The sequence below is a fragment of the Phocoena sinus genome, chromosome 7, assembly GCF_008692025.1.
Source record: "Phocoena sinus isolate mPhoSin1 chromosome 7, mPhoSin1.pri, whole genome shotgun sequence".
NCBI lineage: Eukaryota > Metazoa > Chordata > Mammalia > Artiodactyla > Phocoenidae > Phocoena > Phocoena sinus.
The window spans coordinates 54,993,531-55,018,068 of NC_045769.1; the positions used below are offsets into that span (position 1 = coordinate 54,993,531).

Below are 24,538 nucleotides of genomic sequence, written 5' to 3' on the forward strand. Positions count from 1 at the left end.
AAATTGTTTGATGTCACCAGTATGTTTTACCCGAACCCTTACATGTTGAGGAGTACTGTCACTTCTTACCTATCACTATGCAGTACTTTTGAAAACTGACTCTGTTGAATATGTTACTGTCTTCACACCACTTCTTTGAGACATTCCTACTACCTGGGATTGAGGTGCAGCATCACCTCATGGTAGCTGGCTTTTGTAGTCATTTTGCTTCTGCATTCCAGAAACAAGAAGAACCACCGGCTGTGTATGTTACATGCATGTCTGTGCATTTAAAAATGTATTTGAAACTGCTGGGTATTTAGTTTCTTCTTGCTACTTTAGCTTTGGGATCTTATTTTCCTTATAGGCAACTTGAAGCCTTTATTCTTCATAGTCCTTTAAATAGACTGTTCCAGTCTAAAAGGCTTAGGGCATATTTGGGAGGAATCTGTGAGAGTATTTGCTAATGGAATGTGAGTTTGTGAGTGTGTGTGAGTGTGTGTGTGTGTGTGTGTAGAAGTGGGTGGTGGGTACTGACTTCAGGAGCTTATGCACAGCCTTTCCAGAGAGACAGGCTCAAGAGGATGTCAGCAACTGAATTCTTCTTCTTCCCACTCAAAATCTCTTCTGCCTAGTTCTTCATATCTCAGTTAAGGGCAACTCAATCCATCCAGTTACTCAGGTGAAAAGAGTCTTGATTCTTCTTCCTCTTACTCATAGGAAATCACCTGGGCTGTGTCATCTGAGTAGATCCGGAATATCCTATCATTTCTCATGACCTCCACTGCTGTCCTGGGGAATGACCTACCTCCGTCTTTCCTGGCTAATTGCAGTAGCTTCCTCAGGAATCACTGTGCATGCATCCCTGCACCCCTCCACCAGCAAAGTATTCTCAAACGACAGCCCTGTGCTTTTATTTTCGTTTGGTTTTTTTTAAGTTATGTCAGACCCTTTGCCCCAGACCTTCCAACAGCTAGCTTCACACTTCTCTCAGAATAAAAGACTTCAGTGTTTACAAGACCCTGCCTCTGGATCCTCCCACTCTGCCCCCACCGTGGCCCTCTTACTGCTTCTCCCCACTGCTTCCTCCGTGGGACACTCAGCTCTACCGCGCTGTGTCCTTGCTGTTCCTCCACCCCAGCAGGAAAACTCCCACCTGGGAGCGTTTACTCTAGCTGTGCCCTCAACCTGGAAAATTCTTTCTCCAGAGATCCTCTTGGCTCATCCCTTCACTTCCTGCCCATCTTTGCTCAAATTTCACTACTCAAAAAGCCTACCCTGACCACCACATTTAATACTGCACACAACTCCCGCCCTGCGTGGCACCTGAGAGTCCCCTAACCTGCTCTACTTGTCTCTATTCTACAGTGTGGTCATCTTCAAACTCACCAGACAATGTACTGATTTACCATGTTTATTGGTTATAAACAAAATAAAATACATGGTGCACCACCACCATCACTAACACTGGAGCTAAATTCACTGGCCTAGATGGTGTATTTAGGAGAATGCTTGGCATAGACTAGACCTGCCAAATACATAGTTGAACAAATGACTGCCTCATAATGTTTATTGCTCTTATAAATGGGATCTTTATTAGAAAAGATAATTGGCTATTGTTGCTATCTAGGAATGTTATTGGTTTTCTTTCATTGATCTTGTACATAACAACTAAAAGTCATTGTTCTAATCTATATCTGATGTTCCTTATAGGTAAAATATATGGATACCCCCTTCCCAACTTAATCTCCTTGACTTAGGGAAATCTTCATGAGAAGTGAACATCAAAACCTAGTAATTCTCCCCATGGTTGAATTACATGTTGAGATCCTGAAGATATCTCCAAAAGATTCTCTAGAAAATTAAAAAGTAAATCTTTTGATGACATTAATATAAACTGCAATCACCTAGTCGGCCAGTGGCACACTGATTGTAGGCAAATTGTGTTAGATGAAAATAATTTGGCCAGCTAGACTTTATTAATTTTGATTTAAAAATTGGAAACATCAGTAGCTCCCAATCTGGCTCTACTCCTTACTTAATCAACTTGAAGAAAATGTGATTAAGAGGAATAAAAATCTAAGAAAAACAAGGACAAGACACTAAAGAAAAAACAGTGATTCTCAGAAAACACAAATCTTGGGACAATTTCTTCCCGACTTCCTGTGTAATTAAATTTTTATCCAAAAACTATGTTGAACCAAGGAGGAAGAAATAAATGTATTTCTGCTCCAAATGATATTTTGAAGACTTGCTTATGAGTGTAATTTGTCATGATTTTATTTGATTTAAAAAATTTATTCTGCCACACATCCTTTTGCTTCAGTATTAGCAACAAGCACCCTGCTCTGTGTGCCTGAACCACAGGCTCCACTTGGTGGCCAAGCACTGAACAGAATAAAGGAAACAAGAAGCTTCCAAGCCACGTTTTTTCTTGCATCTTTTGGACTATTAGAATGGACTGAGAAGAAAGAAAGCAGCAACTATTATTCAAAGATTGCTTTGGTGACATCTGTCATTTCTGCTGTAAACTGTCAGTCCCAAATCCAGTAGGGTCATTATGGAAAATATAGCTAAAAACCCAAATTTTAGTAGGGCTTGAAATCCAGGAATTTGAAGCACAGCCAATTCACCGTTGAATTTACATCTGATTCACTAGAGAAGCCAAAGCATATGTGAAATGGTGGTGGCTCTTTCTGCACTGCAGAGAAGTAAGACTCAGGAAAGCAAAATGCCCTGCGGGAGGCCACTTACTAAGTTTGGAGTAAAAAGTGTATTTCCGGGCTTCCCTGGTGGCGCAGTGGTTGAGAGTCCGCCTGCCGATGCAGGGGACGTGGGTTCGTGCCCCGGTCCGGGAGGATCCCACATGCCGCGGAGCGGCTGGACCCGTGAGCCATGGCCGCTGAGCCTGCGCATCCGGAGCCTGTGCTCCGCAACGGGAGAGGCCACAACAGTGAGAGGCCCACGTACCGCAAAAAAAAAAAAAAAAAAAAAAAAGTGTATTTCCATTTCTCTGCTCTTGCCCACAGGCTCTCCTTGATTCAGTAGCTATGATTTCTTCCTTATGGCCGGGAAGCGAAACACCACAATTCTTTCATCTCTAGGTGATACACAAAATCACAGTTCTTCCCTGTTTGCAGTCTGTCTGTGTCTCTGTTGAAATGCACCGCAGTGAGGGCAGAGTTCACATGGCCTGTGGACACTGAACTCGGTACTCATCCAAGAGTGAGATGACCTTGCTTTTGTGTATGTCGGCGAGAAATGCCTGGGAAAGGAGCACGAGAAGTAACTGTGTGGCCCAGCTGGCCATCCAGCTCGGCATGATCGGAGACTTTCAGCTTTTCAAGGCTCACTGCCACTCTCCAAAAGCGTAAACATTTCTTCTCAAAAATTTTCTGCTCAAAGCAGGACTTTCAAATATTCTCTGATTAAAATCGCCAGGTTTATTTTGTTTGTCCCATCTGTTATGCAGTCATGTAAAACTCTATGATTTGCTGTCAGTGAGTTAATTCTCCTCGGTGCTGAACCAATGGGACTGTAGAACTTAAAAGACTGAACGAGAAATGAGCTATATCTAATGAGATGTCCTCCAAAGCGGCCATGTCCTACACATGAGCCAGACACATGCTTCTGCCACATGTGATTTGGGCCAGTCATCTCCACAACTGATAGTTTCTTAGCAGTTTATAAATATGTTCCCTATTGTTTCTTTTAAACACACCCCATCCACTTCATCAGGGAAGTGAATAAAAGCTTACTAAACATATTGGGAGTATTCTGTTTCTTTTCCACTGGAGTAGCTAATATTTTTTTACTTTTTAAATTGAATGGCTGGATAATTTTTATACCAATCCATAATTTTATTTGAAAAGCTAACCTGGGACTGTTAAAAAAAAAGTGGGGGGGAGAAGAAACCGTTTTCGCCTTCTTGTCTATCAGTGCTAATCCTCTTAAAAGTACCCTTACGATCAAGGGATGCAAGAGAAGCTCCATTTCCTCAGCAAATGGAATACTGAAAGGTACAGTTTAAAAGGGTTACTACTGTTAGTGAAGAAGGAAAGTAATGGAGTGACCTGTGGACACACCCTGAGTCCAGGAACACACAGTGCCACACATCTTTTTTGGCTCAGAGATACACAGGTCCATCTTTCAAACTGAAAAGCCAAGGAAATGGCAATCTTTGGCTTTCTGCTGGTGGGGACAAGTACTGGAAATATTTTATTGCAAAGTGACTGAAACCCAGTCAGAGGTTGGATACTTAGCAGGCAGGCAGCAATGGCTTAGAGAAAAAGGACCAAGATTTTCTCTGTTGGGCTCCTCCAGCCTGGACAACAGGGACAACTAAGTTTTTTAAATAGCATGCTGGATTCAGATGACTCTGGAAAGTTTTGTCTCAAAAATAAAATAGGCGAAGCATCCCCAAAGAAAAATGGCTGGGGAAATATGTCATCAGAACGGTATGGAAGCGCATCAGAAACTGCCTATAGATTGCCCAAAGAAAACAGAACCAATTTTCTGAGAAGATTGCATAGAAATATTGAGTAGACCTAGCTTCATCTACTGCCCACAGAGTTCATTTGAAAATGTAGTTGAAAAGACTGGGGATGGAGAATAAGAAAAGATAGGAGGCACAAAATGGTCCTTTACAGTTTCCTTGGAAGGTCACAGCCCACTTTATATAACACATTATGAAGCACAAGGTTACAGTGGGTTTTCAAAGACTTGGCTCTACTCCAGAAGTCTCTCTTTAATGTTGTTTGCAAAATTTATACTAAAGGCAGATTTATGAACTCTGTTAGAGAACAAGTATTTCTCTTCTTATTCACAGAGAAGAACTTTATTATTTTGGTCCAGTTGCAAAATATAGCTTGAGTTTGGCTGTAAATTCTCAGTTATATATGTAAGGCATTGTGTTTATTTAGAAATAATAAGGCTTCTAATTTCAAATCAGAAAATCCCAGGGTCATATAAGGACTTTTATCAGTTTCAGGTCTTATCCAAATGTTATGGAAGTTTCACCTCTGTAATTCTAAGTTAATGTGTTTAATCTTTCTGTGGTGTAAAAAGCACTGTTTATCACCTCTCTGCAGAGCTGAGGCCAGGATACTGGTTGAGAAAGCAGGTTCTAGAGTCAAACTACCTGAATTTGAGTTCTGGCTCTTTCACCTACTAGTGTTGAGACCTTGGGCAAGTTCTTAACCCTTCTGAGCCTCAGTTACCCCATCTGTAAAATGAGGATATAATAGTTTCCTACCTTGTAGGGGTGTGGTGAAGATTAGTGAGATACTATATGTAAAGCGTTTAGCACAGTGCTAGCATACGGGAAGAAGAATCAACCCTTACACTCTTGCAGACAGTTAAGATACCAACACCGTAGAGTTGAGTTTTGTCCAGACTGAGCACATAATGGCTGTAACCTACCTCTCCGTATCCTAACCTCCTCTCCACTTTCCTTCCCCCAGCTCTCTGGGCCTCCCCTAGTTTCTCCATATTTAAGTGTTCTTCCTCTAACGAGCACAGAAGATTCTGGTCAATGCCAATTTTTTGAAAGAATTACCTGCTTTACTCTGTGTCTTCACATATTGAGCATTTCTTACTTGAGTTCATTGAGGATTAATGCCCCACAGATCTTAAGAGGCAGAAAATAGAGAATGGATCCAAAAGACAGGAAACGGAATAACTGGGTAGCTGGAGGGATTGGGACAAAACAAAAAAAGAAACAAAGACTTGTGAAAGCAAATGAACCCGTAGCTGGTTCAGCTCCTTTTAGCCACAACTGTAGTGTTTCTCAGCATTGTTCCAGCCGGAGCATTGGTCCCCTGAGATGATTAGCAAACAAATGGTTTCTTGGTCAAAGGAGTTTGTCCAAAATGTTTCACACCACGTTTTCCCCTAGGAGTCTCAGTGCATGTTAACATAGTAAAAATTCTAAGAAGTACTACAGTAAAGAAACCTGCTTTATTTTGCTTATCTCATATTATTGATCAATACATAACACTGACCAGTACATTTGGAGAAGGCTTCCACTATTGTTATTTTAGAACTGGGAAACAGGAATTCCCATAAATAATGAACAAATTTTGGGGCACTAATGAACCATGATAAAACTGACGGGAAGACAAGTGGGACTAATATTTAGTGAGTGCTTATTATGTATGCCAGAAATTATGCTAACTGCTTTAGAAATATTTGCTTTTTCCCGATAAGGTTAAAGTAGTGGTTTTTAAGTGGGAGGGATATTTACAGTGCTTTACGAAATAATGTCATGGCACATATTAGCAGTCCTTAAATGGGGACAAATAGCTCTTTAAGAAATGAAGGATCTTGAGAACTCACGTAGCCCATCTTCATGCCTAAGGGTATTGCTTTTGCACTCACTGAGAAATTTGGAGATTCTGGAGTCTCTCTACTCTCAGTTCCCTGGAATGTAGCATTGTATACAAACCTGTGAATAGTCCTAGTTCTGCCACGTATTGGATATGTAACCTTGAATAACATACTCCTCTGAGCCTGTGTAAATACTAGGAAAATAATAACATCTAACCTAAGTTTGTGAGGGTTTCACTTACAAAACATAAGCACGTAATTGGTGCTCAAAAAAATGCCAATGCCTTAATCTACCATACTTATTCTTGCATCCATTGATGAAAATATTTTTCTCTTACACAATTACTAGAACAGATTCTGTGAAGTCCATAAAATAATATGTACCATTTCTATTTTCAGCATCTACCAACTGTGATTTGAAATGCTACCATTTTGTGTGTATGTACGTGTATTTGTGTGTTTGTAGAAACAGCATGTATTTAATACACTTCATAATGCAGTATATATAAAATTATATAAAATAGCAGTTTATGTATTGTTAAAGAAAAGAACTATATTTTATTCTTTCTTTATATTCCCCAAGACATCTATCCCAGCATGGTCCCAGGTACACAGTATTTAGTTGTCTTGTGAAATAAATGAATGGAAATGATAGCGGTAAATTGCACTAAAATTGTATTCTTTTATACAATATAATGTAACAAATGTAACTTAATAATAGGACACTTTGCACTGGGGAGCAAGCCAGGATGGAGTCAGACTGTGATTTTTTAAATTTGGTAATAAATTTCTGATGCTTTAACAAACAGCATATGCTCACTGCTCAGTCTCAGCTGAGATGGGTACCAGAAAATTTGCTAACAAGACTCCTATGTTAGAGATAAGCATTATTTTATGAAACTAGATCTGTCTTCAGTTCTTTTGCAAGAAATTTGAATTTCCCTTCAAATAAATTGAATGTTAATATGTTTGATTTACTTCAACTCTTATTATTTTCTTTCTTCTCTATTTACTGTTTTTCACCCTCATGCAATAGAAAGTAAAGAACGACCTCTTTTCCTTTGTTGAAATGTTTATAAATCGTTAATAGTGAAACATTGAGAGGTGAAACTGGGGTCAGGATGGAGAGGATACTGCACAATAACAGCTGTTAACTTTGTGCAGAGTAACAGGTCTTCATTTCAGCTCTAAGTGTAGGCAGATGTACAAACAACCATATACTATGAGATTTCCCTTCCTTTCTTGTGCATATTTGCCCACATTGCCAGTGAGAATAAATTGTGGGAGAGAAATGTTTTTATACTTAAATGAATAAAAATAGGTAAAAATGAGTTAGAGATTGAAAAACACTGATGACCATATTTTGGGTATATTTTCAGGTATTGTTAAGGGAAATGGCAAGTGACCTGAATTCAGGGCAACCAGACACATCCCAGTTGACCTGCCCCTTTCTACTATCATCCCCTCTCCCTTTTTAACCTCTTTTCTGTGTCCCTTTCTTTTTTTTACCTACATCTTGTTACTCAAACCTGGAATGTAGCATTGACTCCTTTATGATTTGAAAACAATGACAGGTTGCTGATACATTCAAAACATGTAAATGTCCTCTGAGTCTTACCAGAGATTCCAGAGGGGAGGATGTGTAAAATAAACTGAAGAGTGATCTCTTGTAGGAATGGAATTCCGCAGTGGAGAAGCTGAAGAGTGAGGCACTGGGGATTCTGCTCTCCAAGGAGTATGTGGAGAAAGAACACCTACAGCTGTCTAACCAGAAACTGAATTGGCTTCAAGAGGAATTTGGTCGGCTCATGGTGGAAAGGAAAACCTGGTTAAAAAAGGCAAATGATTTTTTTAACAGCGCGAACAAGGTCAGTGTGAGGTGAAGCTGGTAATTTTAGGTCATCAGGGCAAACCAGTAGGAGACCCATGACTTCAACAGGCTGGAACACGTCACAGAAATCTCGACTCCACTTAGAGTTTCAAAATTGATAGCAGCAAAAAGGAGCTTTTAAAATATATTCCTACTCTGGCAATTATTTTGTACTCAAAACTAAGAGATACTGTGCTTTGACATGTAAAAGGTCACTGAAAAAAAAAACAAACAGGAGACTTTTATCTTAGAGCTCTCATTGTTCTGTTTGAGGTGGACATTTGTGCCAACATGGTAGTGTTTCTCCTGGAGGAATGGAATTATCATAAAATATGTCAAGGTTAACCAAAAAAAGCCTTGAAACTTTTACCAAAAAAAATCTTTCTCTTTTTAAAAATCCTCTTTCATTTATTAGGTGAAGATATGTAAATATTGCAGGCTTTTGGCACGCAAACCATAAGGCTCTGGTTGACTGCCCTGCCTTGGTTTGCCTTTTTTTTTTTTAAATTGGAGTATAGTTGATTTACAATGTTGTGTTAGTTTCAGGTGTACAGCAGAGTGATTCAGTTATACATACATATATATCTTTTTTTTTCAGATTATTTTCCCTTATAGGTTATTTAAAAATACTGAATATAATTACCTGTGCTATACAGTAGGTCCTTGTTGGTTATCTGTTTTATATATAGTAGTGGGTATATGTTAATCCCAAACTCCTAATTTATCTCTCCCCACACACTTTAAATCAGCCAAAGGGAGATCTTGCTTTGGACTGTTTCCAGGCCTTCTTGAGTGGGAGAAGTGCTCTATTTTCATTTAAGATTGATTGTAGCAGGTGGCTCTTACTGCGTGGTACTGTTCATGTGTTCACATCACTTGAGTATGTGAGGATGGCGATAATGTTTGAAAAAATTTCTGCCTTTCCCAATCGAACATACACCTGCAAACTGCCTTACTGGAATTAATACCTTAAATTTCACTGATGTAAAACTGGGTAATGTGACAGAAAATGAATGGGAACCCACAGAGGGTAGGTATATTGTGATTTAAAGTAATAACATCAGCAATCTGAATACAGTGTCCTGGTAGGTATCAAAATTGTTACTTAATTTTGAATTTTTTACTAATGGGAAACTTGGAAAACATGAATAGTAAAGTTCCAAAATAGAGGTGGTAGAATTATGGTAGGAAAAAAAACACATGTCAAAGAAATATTTGTCAAATTATTATTGTTTGGGATTTCTTTGTTTTAAGAGAAGAAACACATAATTTCTGGATCTGTTGAGCTAAGTAAATGGTAAGTGCTGGTTAAATTTCTCTTCAATAGTCCTGATTTTGAATAAGAGTTTTTTTGTTGTTTTTTTTTTTTTGCGGTACGCGGGCCTCTCACTGTTGTGGCCTCTCCCATTGCGGAGCACAGGCTCCGGACGCACAGGCTCAGCGGCCATGGCTCACCAGCCGCTCCGCGGCATGTGGGATCCTCCCGGACCAGGGCACGAACCCTTGTCCCCTGCATCGGCAGGCGGACTCTCAACCACTGCACCACCAGGGAAGCCCTGAATAAAAGATTTTTAAACTTACATTACACTCTCATTCTACAAAATGAGTGGGTCATCCCAGTTAGTTAATGCTGTTTCTAAGGAAGACAGTTATAGAACATGTTGCTATGATAAAATGCTTCTAGCATAAGCCCTAAACATTATAGTCCTGCAAAATGGAGAATTTTTCTCTCTCTGTCTCATTCTCACTCCCTCACTCTTGCTTTCTCTGCTGTCATTATCTGGTAGCTTGCCAGGGAAATTTTTCTTTTTACATTATCCTTGGGCCTTGAAGGAGGAGGAATGATATCTCTTGCAATAGTAATTTTTAAAAAATTGAAGAACGGAGTGGTTACTTTTTCAAGCTTATACGATAATTAAGGTCAAATCCTAACAAATCCTGTTTCATAACCCCAAACACTTGACTTCTAGTTCCCATTTCATCATTTGAATGCCCATGGCATTCAAATTATAATTAGTTCAGTTGGGACTTCTCCATACCATAGAATTCTTTGTAACCAAGTAGTACTTAGAAAGGTTTAGAATTTATTTTCCCTTTTCTAAAAGCGATCAGGGAAATAACTTCCAACTTCCAAATCTAAGAATTCAGTTTGAAAGATGATATATACTTTTACCTCAGCAAAAATGGAAGCTGGAGTTTGGAAAGTAGATGTTTAAATCATGACTCTTGAAAATGAGTTATTTACCATATTCATAAGGGAGCAATAAATGATGAAAATAAATAATAGTAAATAAATCCGTTTAAATTAAAGAAGGACAATTCTTCTCAAGGCTTGTAAATGGCATTTTTCTTATTTGATTTATATTGTAGAATCTCCAAATTTTATAAAATTACCACTTTAACCCCATTCTGGGCATAACTACTCATAAATAATCCTAGTTAAAAATAAAGCACTGGATTTATAAGGTATTATATAAATTCAAAATCCCTTAAAATATTTTTTTCTAGTCTGAAAATTTTTGTTTTCACTAGTGAAGGGAGTATTTTCAGTTTACATCTTCAATGTATCTCCGAGAGCACTGAACTTTCCATTTTTTTTTTTTTTTTTTTTGCGGTCAACGGTGCCTCTTGATGTTGTGGCCTCTCCCGCTTGCGGAGCACAGGCTCTCGGCCGCGCAGGCTTCAGCGGCCATGGCTCACGGGCCTAGCCGCTCCGCAGCATGTGGGATCTTCCCGGACCGGGGCACGAACCCGCGTCCCCTGCATCGGCAGGCGGACTCTCAACCACTGCGCCACCAGGGAAGCCCTGAACTTTCCTTTTGAGAATTCACTTTATTGCGCCTTGAGGGCGCTGGGTTTTTCTGATTGTGATCGTCTACATCCTTGGTGAAGCCGTGCTGCCAACAGTTGTGAGGTGTCTGAGACTTTTCACCCAACTTTCCAGCCAGCAAAATAGGTAACCAGAGTGTCAAATGTCACATCAGTTCCCCAAGTCCCAGTTCCCCAGGCATTCTTGACACACCAGTAAGATGGGTAGGAGCAGTGGAGACTCGCCCCACACATGCAAATAAGGATGTTAGCACTGTGAAAAAAAGAGAGCGTCAGGGCTTTAAAAAAAGAAACGGTACCTCGAAAACCAATTTCACTCTTGATAAATGGAATCATTTTTTAGCAAACAACGTCTTGTTCCAAATTTGTTAAAGCTAGGTCAATATTCTTCAATTTCTGTGTCAAATGCCAGTGTGAAAAAATGTTAGTGCTATGGGTAATATATGAATTAGTGAATGTAACAGCTTGAGTGTTTTTGCTCAGTAAAATGCAAAACATATGATATTTAAGATAACCTTTAACTTTTTAAAATTTGGTTAAAATAAAAAGAAATGAATGTCATAATCTCATCTGCAGAATGGACTACTGTTAGTATGTCTTCCGTATCATATTTATTTCTTTTTCATCCAGATTTTTATCATATGTTTCTGGTATTTTCTGTTCCAATCATCTGGAAACCCTCCTCTTTTTCCCTTCTTTCCTTTTATTGTCACCTGTCCCTCTCTCTCTACCAATCCTATCAATATCTAGGGATATTGTTATTTACTAGAAAAAAGTCACAATAAGTTTTTAAATTGAAGTTGCTAAATAAGTAGTGTGGCAAATTTATGAGAATAATTACCCTTTTTCTTTACGGATTCATTTATTTAATATTTATTGAGCAACTACTATGTGTCAGGGACTGTTCTAAATGCTGGGGATATAGCAGAGAATAAAACATACCAAAAAATCGATAAGCCAATGTAATTCCAATATGTGAAATTCAATAAAATATAATTATCACCTAATTGTCCACATTGACAAGAGTGCCCACTGCCTTTATAGTTTCAGGAGTGAAATTGATTACCTTTTAATCCTGCTAGGGGTTAATGATTACCCAAAGCTCAAGAGTCTGTTTCTTACCTAGAGAATGTCTAGTGTTTGGCTTGAGGTGTGACCGTTTGTACCTGGAATGAGCAATAGGTGGCAATGTTAGCACATAGGACCTCAGGAGTAGTGTTGCTACTGATGCTTTTCTTTTTCTTTTTTTAAATTGAAGTATAGGTGATTTACAACATTGTATTATTTTCAGGTGTACAACATAGTGACTCAGCGTTTTTGAAGACTATACTACATTTAAAGTTATTAAAAAACAATGGCTATATTTGCCCGTGCTGTACAATATATCCTTGTCGCTTATCTGTTTTATGCATAGTAGTTTGTATCTCTTAATTTCATATTCCTATCTTGCCGGTCCCCCTCCATCTCCCCACTGGTAACCATTGGTTTTTTTCTCTGTATCTGTGAGTCTGCTTCTGTCTTGTTATATACATTCCTTTGCTTAATATTTTAGATTCCACATATAAGTGATAACATAGAGTATTTGTCTTTCTACCTCTGACTTATTTCACTAAGTATAGTACTCTCTACATCCATCTACATTGATGTAAATGGCAGACTTTCCTTCTTTTTATGGCTGAGTAATATTCCATTTTATGTACATACCACATCTTCTTGATCCATTCATCTGTTGATGGACACTTAAGTTGCTTCCATATCGTGGATATTGTAAATAATGCTGCTATGAACATTAGGGTGTGTGAATTTTTTCAAAACACTGTTTTATTTTCTTTGGATATATACCCAGGAGTGGGATAGTGGGATCATGCAGTAGTTCTATTTTTAATTTATTATTAGTATTTTTTACACCTTTATTGGAGTATAACTGCTTTACAATGGTGTGTTAGTTTCTACTTTATAACAAAGTAAATCAGTTATACATATACATATGTTCCCATATCTCTTCCCTCTTGCATCTCCCTCCCTCCCACCCTCCCTATCCCACCCCTCTACGTGGTCACAAATCACCGAGCTGATCTCCCTGTGATATGCGGCTGCTTTCCACTAGCTAGCTATTTTACGTTTGATAGTGTACATATGTCCAAGCCACTCTCTCACTTTGTCAGAGCTTACCCTTCCCCTTCCCCATATCCTCAAGTCCATTCTCTAGTAGGTCTGTGTCTTTATTCCTGTCTAACCCCTAGGTTCTTCATGACATTTTTTTCCTTAAATTCCATATATATGTGTTAGCATACGGTATTTGTCTTTCTCTTTCTGACTTACTTCACTCTGTATGACAGACTCTAGGTCTATCCACCTCATTACAAATAGCTCAATTTCGTTTCTTTTTATGGCTGAGTAATATTCCATTGTATATATGTGCCACATCTTCTTTATCCATTCATCTGATGATGGACACTTAGGTTGTTTCCATCTCCGGGCTATTGTAAATAGAACTGCAGTGAACATTTTGGTTCATGACTTGTTTTGAATTATGGTTTTCTCAGGGTATATGCCCAGTAGTGGGATTGCTGGGTCATATGGTAGTTGTATTTGTAGATTTTTAAGGAACCTCCATACTGTTCTCCATAGTGGCTGTACCAATTCACATTCCCACCAGCAGTGCAAGAGTGTTCCCTTTTCTCCACACTCTCTCCAGTATTTATTGTTTCTAGACTTCTTGATGATGGCCATTCTGACTGGTATGAGATGATATCTCATTGTAGTTCTGATTTGCATTTCCCTAATGATTAATTATGTTGAGCATTCTTTCATGTGTTTATTGGCAGTCTGTATATCTTCCCTGGAGAAATGTCTATTTAGGTCTTCTGCCCATTTTTGGATTAGGTTGTTTGTTTTTTTGTTATTGAGCTGCTTGTAAATTAATTCTTTGTCAGTTGCTTCATTTGCAAATATTTTCTCCCATTCTGAGGGTTATCTTTTGGTCTTGTTTATGGTTTCCTTTGCTGTGCAAAAACTTTGAAGTTTCATTAGGTTCCATTTGTTTATTTTTGGTTTTATTTCCATTTCTCTAGAAGGTGGGTCAAAAAGGATCTTGCTGTGATTTATGTCATAGAGTGTTCTGCCTATGTTTTCCTCTAAGAGTTTGATAGTTTCTGGCCTTACATTTAGGTCTTTAATCCATTTTGAGCTTATTTTTGTGTATGGTGTTAGGGAGTGATCTAATCTCATACTTTCACATGTACCTGTCCAGTTTTCCCAGCACCACTTATTAAAGAGGCTGTACTTTCTCCACTGTACATTCCTGCCTCTTTTATGAAAGATAAGTTGACCATATGTGCGTGGGTTTATCTCTGGGATTTCTATCCTGTTCCATTGATCTATCTGTTTTTGTGCCAGTACCATACTGTCTTGATTACTGTAGCTTTGTAGTATAGTATGAAGTCAGGGAGCCTGATTCCTCAAGCTCTGTTTTTCGTTCTCAAGATTGCCTTGGCTATTCGGGGTCTTTTGTGTTTCCATACAAATTGTGAAATTTTTTGTCCTAGTTCTGTGAAAAATGCCAGTGGTAGTTTGATAGGGATTGTATTGAATCTGTAGATTGCTTTGGGTAGTAGAGTCATTTTCACAATGTTGATTCTTCCAATCCAAGAACATGGTGTATCTCTCCATCTATTTGTATCATCCTTAATTTCTTTCATCAGTGTCTTATAATTTTCTGCATACAGGTCTTTTATCTCCTTAAGTAGGTTTATACCTAGATATTTTATTCTTTTTGTTGCAATGGTAAATGGGAGTGTTTTCTTGATTTCACTTTCAGATTTTTCATCATTAGTGTATAGGAATGCCAGAGATTTCTGTGCATTAATTTTGTATCCTGCTGCTTTACCAAATTCATTGATTAGCTCTAGTAGTTTTCTGGTAGCATTTTTAGGATTCTCTATGTAGAGCATCATGTCCCCTGCAAACAGTGACAGCTTTACTTCTTCTTTTCCAATTTGGATTCCTTTTATTTCCATTTCCTCTCTGATTGCTGTGGCTAAAACATCCAAAACTATGTTGCATAAGAGTGGTGAGAGTGCGTAACCTTGTCTTGTTCCTGATCTTAGTGGAAATGCTTTCAGTTTTTCACCATTGAGGATGATGTTGGCTGTGGGTTTGTCATATATGGCCTTTATTATGTTGAGGTAAGTTCCCTGTATGCCTACTTTTTGGAGGGTTTTTATCATAAATGGGTGTTGAATTCTGTCGAAAGCTTTCTCTGCATCTGTTGAGATGACAATATGGTTTTTCTCCTTCAATTTGTTAATATGGTATATCCCATTGATTGATTTGCATATATTGAAGAATCCTTGCATTCCTGGAATAAACCCCACTTGATCATGGTGCATGATCCTTTTAATGTCCTGTTGGATTGTGTTTGCTAGTATTTTGTTGAGGATTTTTGCATGTATGTTCATCAGTGACATCGGCCTGTAGTTTCCTTTCTTTGTGACATCCTTGTCTGGTTTTGGTATCAGGGTGATGGTGGCCTCATAGAATGAGTTTTGGAGTGTTCCTCCCTCTGCTATATTTTGGAAGAGTTTTAGAAGGATAGGTGTTAGCTCTTCTCTAAATGTTTGATAGAATTCGCCTGTGAAGCCATCTGGTCCTGGGCTTTTGTTTGTTGGAAGATTTTTAATCACAGTTTCAATTTCAGTGCTTGTGATTGGTCTGTTCATATTTTCTATTTCTTCCTGATTCAGTCTTGGCAGGTTGTGCATTTCTAAGAATTTGTCCATTTCTTCCAGGTAGTCCATTTTATTGGCATAGAGTTCCTTGTAGAAATCTCTCATGATCTTTTGTATTTCTGCAGTGTCAGTTGTTACTTCTCCTTTTTCATTTCTAATTCTATTGATTTGAGTCTTCTCCCTTTTTTTCTTGATGAGTCTGGCTAATGGTTTATTAATTTTGTTTATCTTCTCAAAGAACCAGCTTTAATTTTATTGATCTTTGCTATCGTTTCCTTCATTTCTTTTTCATTTACTTCTGATCTGATCTTTATGATTTCTTTCCTTCTGCTAACTTTGGGGGTTTTTTGTTCTACTTTCTCTAATTGCTTTAGGTGCAAGGTTAAGTTGTTTATTCGAGATGTTTCCTGTTTCTTAAGGTAGGTTTGTATTGCTATAAACTTCCCTCTTAGAACTGCTTTTGCTGCGTCCCATAGGTTTTGGGTCGTCGTGTTTTCATTGTCATTTGTTTCTAGGTATTTTTTGATTTCCTCTTTGATTTCTTCAGTGATCACTTCGTTATTAAGTAGTGTATTGTTTAGCCTCCATGTGTTGGTATTTTTTACAGATCTTTTCCTGTAATTGATATCTAGTCTCATAGCATAGTGGTTGGAAAAGATACTTGATACAATTTCAATTTTCTTAAATTTACCAAAGCTTGATTTGTGACCCAAGATATGATCTATCCTGGAGAATGTTCCATGAGCACTTGAGAAAAATGTGTATTCTGTTGTTTTTGGATGGAATGTCCTATAAATATCAATTAAGTCCATCTTGTTTAATGTATCATTTAAAGCTTGTGTTTCCTTATTTATTTTCATTTTGGATGATCTGTCCATTGGTGAAAGTGGGGTGTTAAAGTCCCATACTATGAATGTGTTACTTTTGATTTCCCCTTTTATGGCTGTTAGAATTTGCCTTATGTATTGAGGTGCTCCTATGTTAGGTGCATAAATATTTACAATTGTTATATCTTCTTCTTGGATCGATCCCTTGATCATTATGTAGTGTCCTTCTTTGTCTCTTCTAATAGTCTTTATTTTAAAGACTATTTTGTCTGATATGAGAATTGCTACTCCAGCTTTCTTTTGGTTTCCATTTGCATGGAATATCTTTTTCCATCCCCTCACTTTCAGTCTGTATGTGTCTCTAGGTCTGAAGTGGGTGTCTTATAGACAGCATATATATGGGTCTTGTTTTTGTATCCATTCAGCCAGTCTCTGTCTTTTGGTGGGAGCATTTAACCCATTTACTTTTAAGGTAATTATCGATATGTATATTCCTATTCCCATTTTCTTGATTGTTTTGGGTTTGTTATTGTAGGTCTTTTCCTTCTCTTGTGTTTCTTCCCTAGAGAAGATCCTTTAGCATTTGTTATAAAGCTGGTTTGGTGGTGCTGAACTCTCTCAGCTTTTGCTTGTCTGTAAAGGTTTTAATTTCTCCATCAAATCTGAATGAGATCCTTGCTGGGTAGAGTAATCTTGGTTGTAGGCTTTTCTCCTTCATCACTTTAAATAAGTCCTGCCAGTCCCTTCTGGCTTGCAGAGTTTCTGCTGAACGATCAGCTGTTAACCTTATGGGGATTCCCTTGTGTGATATTTGTTGTTTTGCCCTTGCTGCTTTTAATATGTTTTCTTTGTATTTAATTTTTGACAGTTTGTTTAATATGTGTCTTGGCGTATTTCTCCTTGGATTTATCCTGTATGGGACTCTCTGTGCTTCCTGGACTTGATCAACTATTTCCTTTCCCATATTAGGGGAGTTTTCAACTATAATCTCTTCAAATTTTTTCTCAGTCCCTTTCTTTTTCTCTTCGTCTTCTGGAACCCCTATAATTCAAATGTTGGTGCGTTTAATGTTGTCCCAGAGGTCTGTGAGACTGTCCTCAGTTCTTTTCATTCTTTTTTCTTTATTCTGCTCTCCAGTAGCTATTTCCACTAATTTATCTTCCAGGTTACTTATCTGTTCTTTTGCCTCAGTTATTCTGGTATTGATCCCTTCTAGAGTATTTTTTATTTCATTTATTGTGTTGTTCATCGTTGCTTGTTTCATCTTTAGTTCTTCTAGGTCCTTGTTAAATGTTTCTTGCATTTTCTCTATTCTATTTCCAAGATTTTGGATCATCTTTACTATCATTATTCTGAATTCATTTTCAGGTAGACTGCCTATTTCCTCTTCATTTGTTAGGTCTGGTGGGTTTTTATCTTGCTCCTTCATCTGCTGTGTGTTTTTCTGTCTTCTCATTTTTCTTCTCTTACTGTGTTTGGGGTCTCCTTTTTGCAGGCTGCAGGTTCATAGTTCCTGTTGTGTTTGGTGTGTGTTCCCAGTGTCCAAAGTTGGTTCAGTGGGTTTTATAGGCTTCCTGGTGGAGGGGACTAGTGCTTGTGTTCTGGTGGATGAGGCTGGATCTTGTCTTTCTGGTGGGCAGGTCCACGTCTGGTGGTGTGTTTTGGGGTGTCTGTGGACTTATTATGGTTTTAGGCAGCCTCTCTGCTAATGCGTGGGGTTTTGTTCCTGTCTTGCTAGTTGTTTGGCATAGGGCGTCTAGCACTGTAGCTTGCTGGTCGTTGAGTGAAGCTGGGTGTTGGTGTTGAGATGGAGATCTCTGGGAGATTTTTGCCATTTGATATTACGTGGAGCTGAGAGGTCTTTTGTGGACCAGTGTCCTGAAGTTGGCTCTCCCACCTCAGAGGCACAGCCCTGACTCCTGGCTGCAGCACCAAGAGCCTTTCATCCACACGGCTCAGAAAGAGGTAGAAAGTAGAAAGTAGAGGATGAAATAAAATAAAGAGAAAATAAGTAGAAAGAGGATGAAATAAAATAAAGAGAAAATAAAGTTATTAAAATAAAATATTAAGAAAAAAATTTTTTTTAAGTAAAAAAAAACCCACCGGATGGATAGAACCCTAGGACAAATGGTGAAAGCAAAGCTATACAGACAAAATCTCACATAGAAGCATACACATACACACTCACAAAAAGAGGAAAAGGGGAAAAAATCATAAATCTTGCTCTTAAAGTCCACCTCCTCAATTTGGGATGATTCCTTGTCTATTCGTGTATTCCACAGATGCAGGGTATATCAAATTGGTTGTGGAGATTTAATCCGCTGCTCCTGAGGCTGCTGGGAGAGATTTCCCTTTCTCTTCTTGTTTGCACAGCCCCCGGGGGTTCAGCTTTGGATTTGGCCCCACCTCTGCATGTAGGTCGCTGGAGGGCGTCTGTTCTTTGCTCAGACGGGACGGGGTTAAAGGAGCTGCTGATTTGGGGGCTCTGGCTCACTCAGGCAGGGGGGGAGGGAGGGGCATGGAGTGCGGGGCGGGCCTGCGGTGACAGAGGCCGGTTATGACGTTGCACCAGCCTGAGGCGCGCTGTGCGTTCTCCCAGGGAAGTTGTCCCTGGATCCCGGGACCCTGGCAGTGGCTGGTTGCACAGGCTCCCTGGAAGGGAGGTGTGGAGAGTGGCCTGTGCTCCCACACAGGCTTCTTGGTGGCGGCAGCAGCAGTCTTAGCGTCTCATGCGCGTCTCTGGGGTGCGCGCTGTTAGCCGTGGCTCGCATCCGTCTCTGGAGCTCCTTTAAGCAGCGCTCTTAATCCCCTCTCCTCGCGCACCAGGAAACAAGGAGGGAAGAAAAAGTCTCTTGCCTCTTCGGCAGGTCCAGACTTTTCCCCGGACTCCCTCCCGCCTAGCCGTGGTGCACTAACACCCTGCAGGCTGTGTTCTCGCCGCCAACCCCTGTCCTCTCTCTGTGCTCCGACCAAAGCCCGAGCCTCAGCTCCCAGCCCCGCCCACCCCGGTGGGGGAGCAGACAAGCCTCTTGGGCTGGTGAGTGCCGGTCGGCCCTGATCCTCTGTGTGGGAGTCTCTCTGCTTTGCCGTTCGCACCCCTGTTGCTGTGCTCTCCTCCGCGGCTCCGAAGCTTTCCACCTCTGCCACCCACAGTCTCCACCCGTGAAGGGGCTTCCTAGTGTGTGGAAACCTTTCCTCCTTCACACAGCTCCCTCCCACTGGTGCAGGTCCCATCCCTATTCTTTTGTCTCTGTTTATTCTTTTTTCTTCTGCCCTACCCAGGTACGTGGGGAGTTTCTTGCCTTTTGGGAGGTCTGAGGTCTTCTGCCAGTGTTCAGTAGGTGTTCTGTAGGAGCTGTTCCACGTATAGATGTATTTCTGATGTATCTGTGGGGAGGCAGGTGATCTCCGCATCTTACTCTTCCGCCATCTTCTATTTTTAGTTTTTTGAGGAACCTCCATACTGTTTTCCGTAGTGGCTGCACCAGTTTACATTCCCACCAACAGTGCACAGGAGTTCCCTTTTCTCCACATCCTCACCAACTTTTGTTATTTGTGGCCTTTTTGATGATGGCCATTCGAACAGGTGTGAAGTGATATCTCATTGTAGTTTTGATTTGCATTTCTCTGATGATTAGTGATGTTGAGCATCTTTTCATGTGCCTGTTGGCCATCTGTATGTCTTCTTTGGAAAAATGTATATTCAGGTCTTCTACCCATTTATTATCAGATTATTTTGATATTGAATTATATCAGCTGTTTGTACATTTTTGGATATTAACCTCATATCAATCATATCGTTTCCAAATATTTTCTCTCATTCAGTAAGTTGCCTTTTTCTATTGTTGATGGTTTCCTTTTCTGTGTAAAAGTTTTTAAGTTTAATTAGGTCCCAATTTGGTTGTTTTTTTTTTTTTGCTTTTGTTTCCTTTGCCTTTGGAGACAGATCCAAAACAATATTGCTACGATTTATGTCAAAGAGTGTTCTGCCTATGTTCTCTTCCAGGAGTTTTATGATTTCAGGTCATACATTTAGGTCTTTAATCCATTTTGATTTTATTTTTGTATATGGTGTGAGGAAATGTTCTAATCTCATTCTTTTGCATGTAGCTGTTTAGTTTTCCCAGCACCACTTATTAAAGAGGCTGTCTTTTATCCACTGTATATTCTTGTCTCCATTGTTGTAGATTAATTGACCATCGGTGTGTGGGTTTATTTCTGGGCTCTCTATTCTGTTCCATTGATCTATGTATCTGTTTTTGTGCTAGTATCATGCTGTTTTGATTACGCAGCTTTGTAACATGTAGTCTGAATCAGGGAGCATGATATTTCCAGCTTTGTTCTTTTTTCTCAAGATTTCTTTGGCAATTCAGGGTCTTTTGTGGTTTCATATAAATTTTAGGATTATTTGTTCTAGTTCTGTGAAGAATGTCGTATTGATTACATTAAATCTGTAGATTACTTTGGGTAGTATAGACATTTTAATAATATTAATTCCTCCAATCCAAGAAAATGGAATGTCTTTCCATTTCTTTGTAGCATCTTCAATTTCCTTTATCAGTGTTTCATAGTTTTCAGAGTATAGGTCTTTCACCTCCTTGGTTAAGTTTATTCCTAGGTATTTTATTCTTTTTGATGTGATTTTAAATGAGATTGTTTTCTTGCTTTCTCTTTCTGATAGTTCGTTATTAGTGTATAGAAAAGCAAGAGATTTATCTGTATTAATTTTGTATCCTGAAACTTTACTGAATGCTGCTGATGCTTTTCATAAACCAGATTCAAGTGGAGATTGAGCCATGTAACTCAAAGAACCCGATATATCCCCTTTTCATTTTAGAGTTATCTGCTGCGTTCCGTGAACCTATTTGCTAAATCACTTAGCCACAAATACAAGTACGGGTTGATTGTCAACACTGGATGATAGCTGATTGGAGAAGAGTTTCTCTGGTTACCAGATGTTGCTAAGAGTTATGAGGACATGCATGAAATGTGAACATAGCACCTGTTATCATAACTCATTTTGATCCCCTCAAATTTTCATCTTTCATGATTATAGATGATCTCATTTATTATATTTCTAGCATGTTCACAAAAAAGAAGCTCTGGTTAATATTGATCACCCAAAATCTATTTATCATTGTTTAGGGAATGTGGTTTGAATCAGAGATAAATATATATAATATATTTCAAGAGAAGAACAGTATGAGCCTGTATTTATATGACAACGATGATTGAACCTAAAGCTGTATAACATGACTGATGGGTCACAAAGTTTCATTCCCATGCTTTCCATTCCCAGCCATATGATTCCATTGGGGAAAGCAGAGGAGACCGAGGTCAAAACTACATGGTCTGGTTCTTGGGTGATCGGCCTTAAAGCACAGGTGAAGCAAAAGTTGGGTCAGCCAGAGGAACATAACAGAAGCACTTTGAAATATAATAATTGTTATGGCTTCTACTGCTTCTGCCATCACTGCTGAAAAGTTGATGTCTTTTAAAAAGATGATGTTGCTTTTTAAAGATATTTACAGTGATACCAAACAGTAATGCCTACAGCAACATTATTGTTTCAGACAAAAACAAAATAATTAAGCACTGAGTTTGATACATTTTTAAAAATTTATATACACACTATTCTACCTTTTTCAAAATAGATACATTTTAGCCAAGATGTGAGAAACAATTAACTAAAATGGACCAGTTGTACTACAGATTGAAAGAAGAAACCTGTCCAAGTAGAACATCCAAAAAATATTATCCAGAAGGAATTTGTTGAAGTGACAGAAGTGAATTCAAGAAATTAAGCTAACTGTCACTAGACATCAAGGAAAGTATAATTACTTTCAGTTTCGTAACTCTTAAGCAGCCTGTCTCCAATTTCTCACTTCCAGAACAACTTCCGTTTCTCTTAGAAAAGCAACTTGCTTTTATTCCCTCCCTTCTTCCACCTTTGCCTTCAGCTAGTATGTTGTCATGCGTCATATGGGTACTTGAGCTAAAGCAGTGAAAGATATGATCCTTGCCTTTAAGACCCCATCAGCCTTGTTTAGAGGAGAGACAAGGAAACAGAAGTGTTGTGTGCTGTGGGAAGAGCCATGATGGAGTAAGCCTAGAGCATTAGGGAACACAGAAGAGATCCTTAACCTGACCCAGGGAAAATGTCAAGCAAGGCTTCTCTTAGAGGAGGGACCAGTGAGCTAAATTTGGAAGGCTGGGCAAGAAGGAATTAGGGGAAGGCTACATGGTATAATGCTGTTTGGGGAACCTCAGGTAATTTATTTTACCAGGAGTGTAGGGTATAAGCTGGGAGTGATGAGAGGCAAAAAGTGGTAGAAGAGGCAAGGGGTCAGGAACGGTCTTGAATAGCATGCTAGGAAGTTTCTATCTTATGCTAAACCTGTCCTTAAATATGCAGAGATATTAAGGTCTTGCAAAAATCATCAAGAGGCAAACCTCCTCCTGTAGACGCAGATGATATCTTAATTTAATCTGCTCCTGTGATCCCTCTGAGGATGGTTTTAAAACTCGTGGTTTTAGAGCTCAAGGACAGGCTATTTATTTATTTAACATCTTTTTTGGAGTATAATTGCTTTACAATGTTGTGTTAGTTTCTGCTGTATAACAAAGTGAATCAGCTATATGTGTACATATATCCCCATATCTCCTCCCTCTTGCATCTCCCTCCCACCCTCCCTATCCCATCTCTCTAGGTGGTCACAAAGCACCGAGCTGATCTCCCTGTGCTATGCAGCTGCTTCCCACTAGCTATTTTACATTTGGTAGTGTATATATGTCCATGCCACGCTCTCACTTCGAGGGACAGGCTATTTAAACCACAGTAAACATTTGATAAAGGTGGCTAAACTATTAACATACAATTATTAAATATCTATCTAAAATAGAAAAAATCAAGGAATACCTTTGACATCTTACATTTCTCATGAAAGCCCACAACTCAGTCTACATTTAATAGTCTTATCATCAAGACAGTCAGTTTTGTTGTCACTCACTCATGAATATCTTTCACAATAAAGCTATCAACTGAATTCTAAGGTATGAATGTATTAATTTGTTTCCCTTCTATGCATAATTTCAGTCTGTTGCTCCCCTCCATTGGCAGTAAGTATATTCTTCCTTGTATTACAGATATTTCTGGGTAGATTTACTTCCCTTTGCTAAATTAAAATTCCTTCAGGGTAAGTAACATGTCAATTTTACTTTGTGTTCACCAGAACACCTAGAACAGTGCCTTCCAGGTAGTAGATGCTCAATAATTATTTGAATGAGTTAAAGCAGTGGAATATTAGAAACTGTGGAGTTTCAAGGCCAACTAACTACATTATATTGTTCATAAGAGATTATATTGATCCAAGGTAGTTGGGATTAGATCATTTTGAAAGAGAAGAGATTAATTACTTTAATACACAGGAACACAAATTTCAAGTTCATTCTCCGTGTCATATCTGAGAAGGAGGGTAGTGATGTAGAAAGAGACTTGTCATCACCCGTATCGCCTCCTCTGAGAGGTCTTTAGGCAGCATTCATTGCTTATTTCTTATTATTCCCATAGTATTTCTCTGTGGTCCTTAGAGAGAGATTGTCTTAATCATCTTTATGACACCTAGTGTTCAAAACATTTTGTTGAATGAATGAATACATGATTGGCTATGTGACGAATCAATTTACATTTTGAGCTTGAGTTTACTCTTTTCTAAAATGGTCTAACACCTTGACGGGGTGACCTTGAGAGTCCTGCGCTCGGAGTGGCAGGTGACGTTGTTGAGGACGTCATCTGCCACTGGCCTTGAGCTGGCTCAAGGTCCTCGCCAGCTCTGACGTGCTGTCCTTCTTTGATTTCACTATATACACATACGTATTTTTTTCTGTTTGTTGCTTTAAGAACTAACCCTGCTCGAGAGTATTTTCTTTAGCTAGTTTAAAAAGAAAAAAAATATTTAATAAGTATGTGGCCAAAT

At 38.9% G+C, this 24,538-nt stretch overlaps 1 protein-coding gene across 1 annotated transcript in view; it reads left to right on the plus strand.

The window, feature by feature from the left end:
- Positions 1 to 24,538, plus strand: part of CCDC141 (coiled-coil domain containing 141) — a 204,396-nt gene that overhangs the window by 95,796 nt on the left and 84,062 nt on the right. The window contains exon 7 of the mRNA XM_032637784.1: positions 7,980 to 8,174. Within this exon, the coding sequence (XP_032493675.1) occupies positions 7,980 to 8,174 (195 nt within the window). The remainder of the gene's footprint in view (positions 1 to 7,979; positions 8,175 to 24,538) is intronic.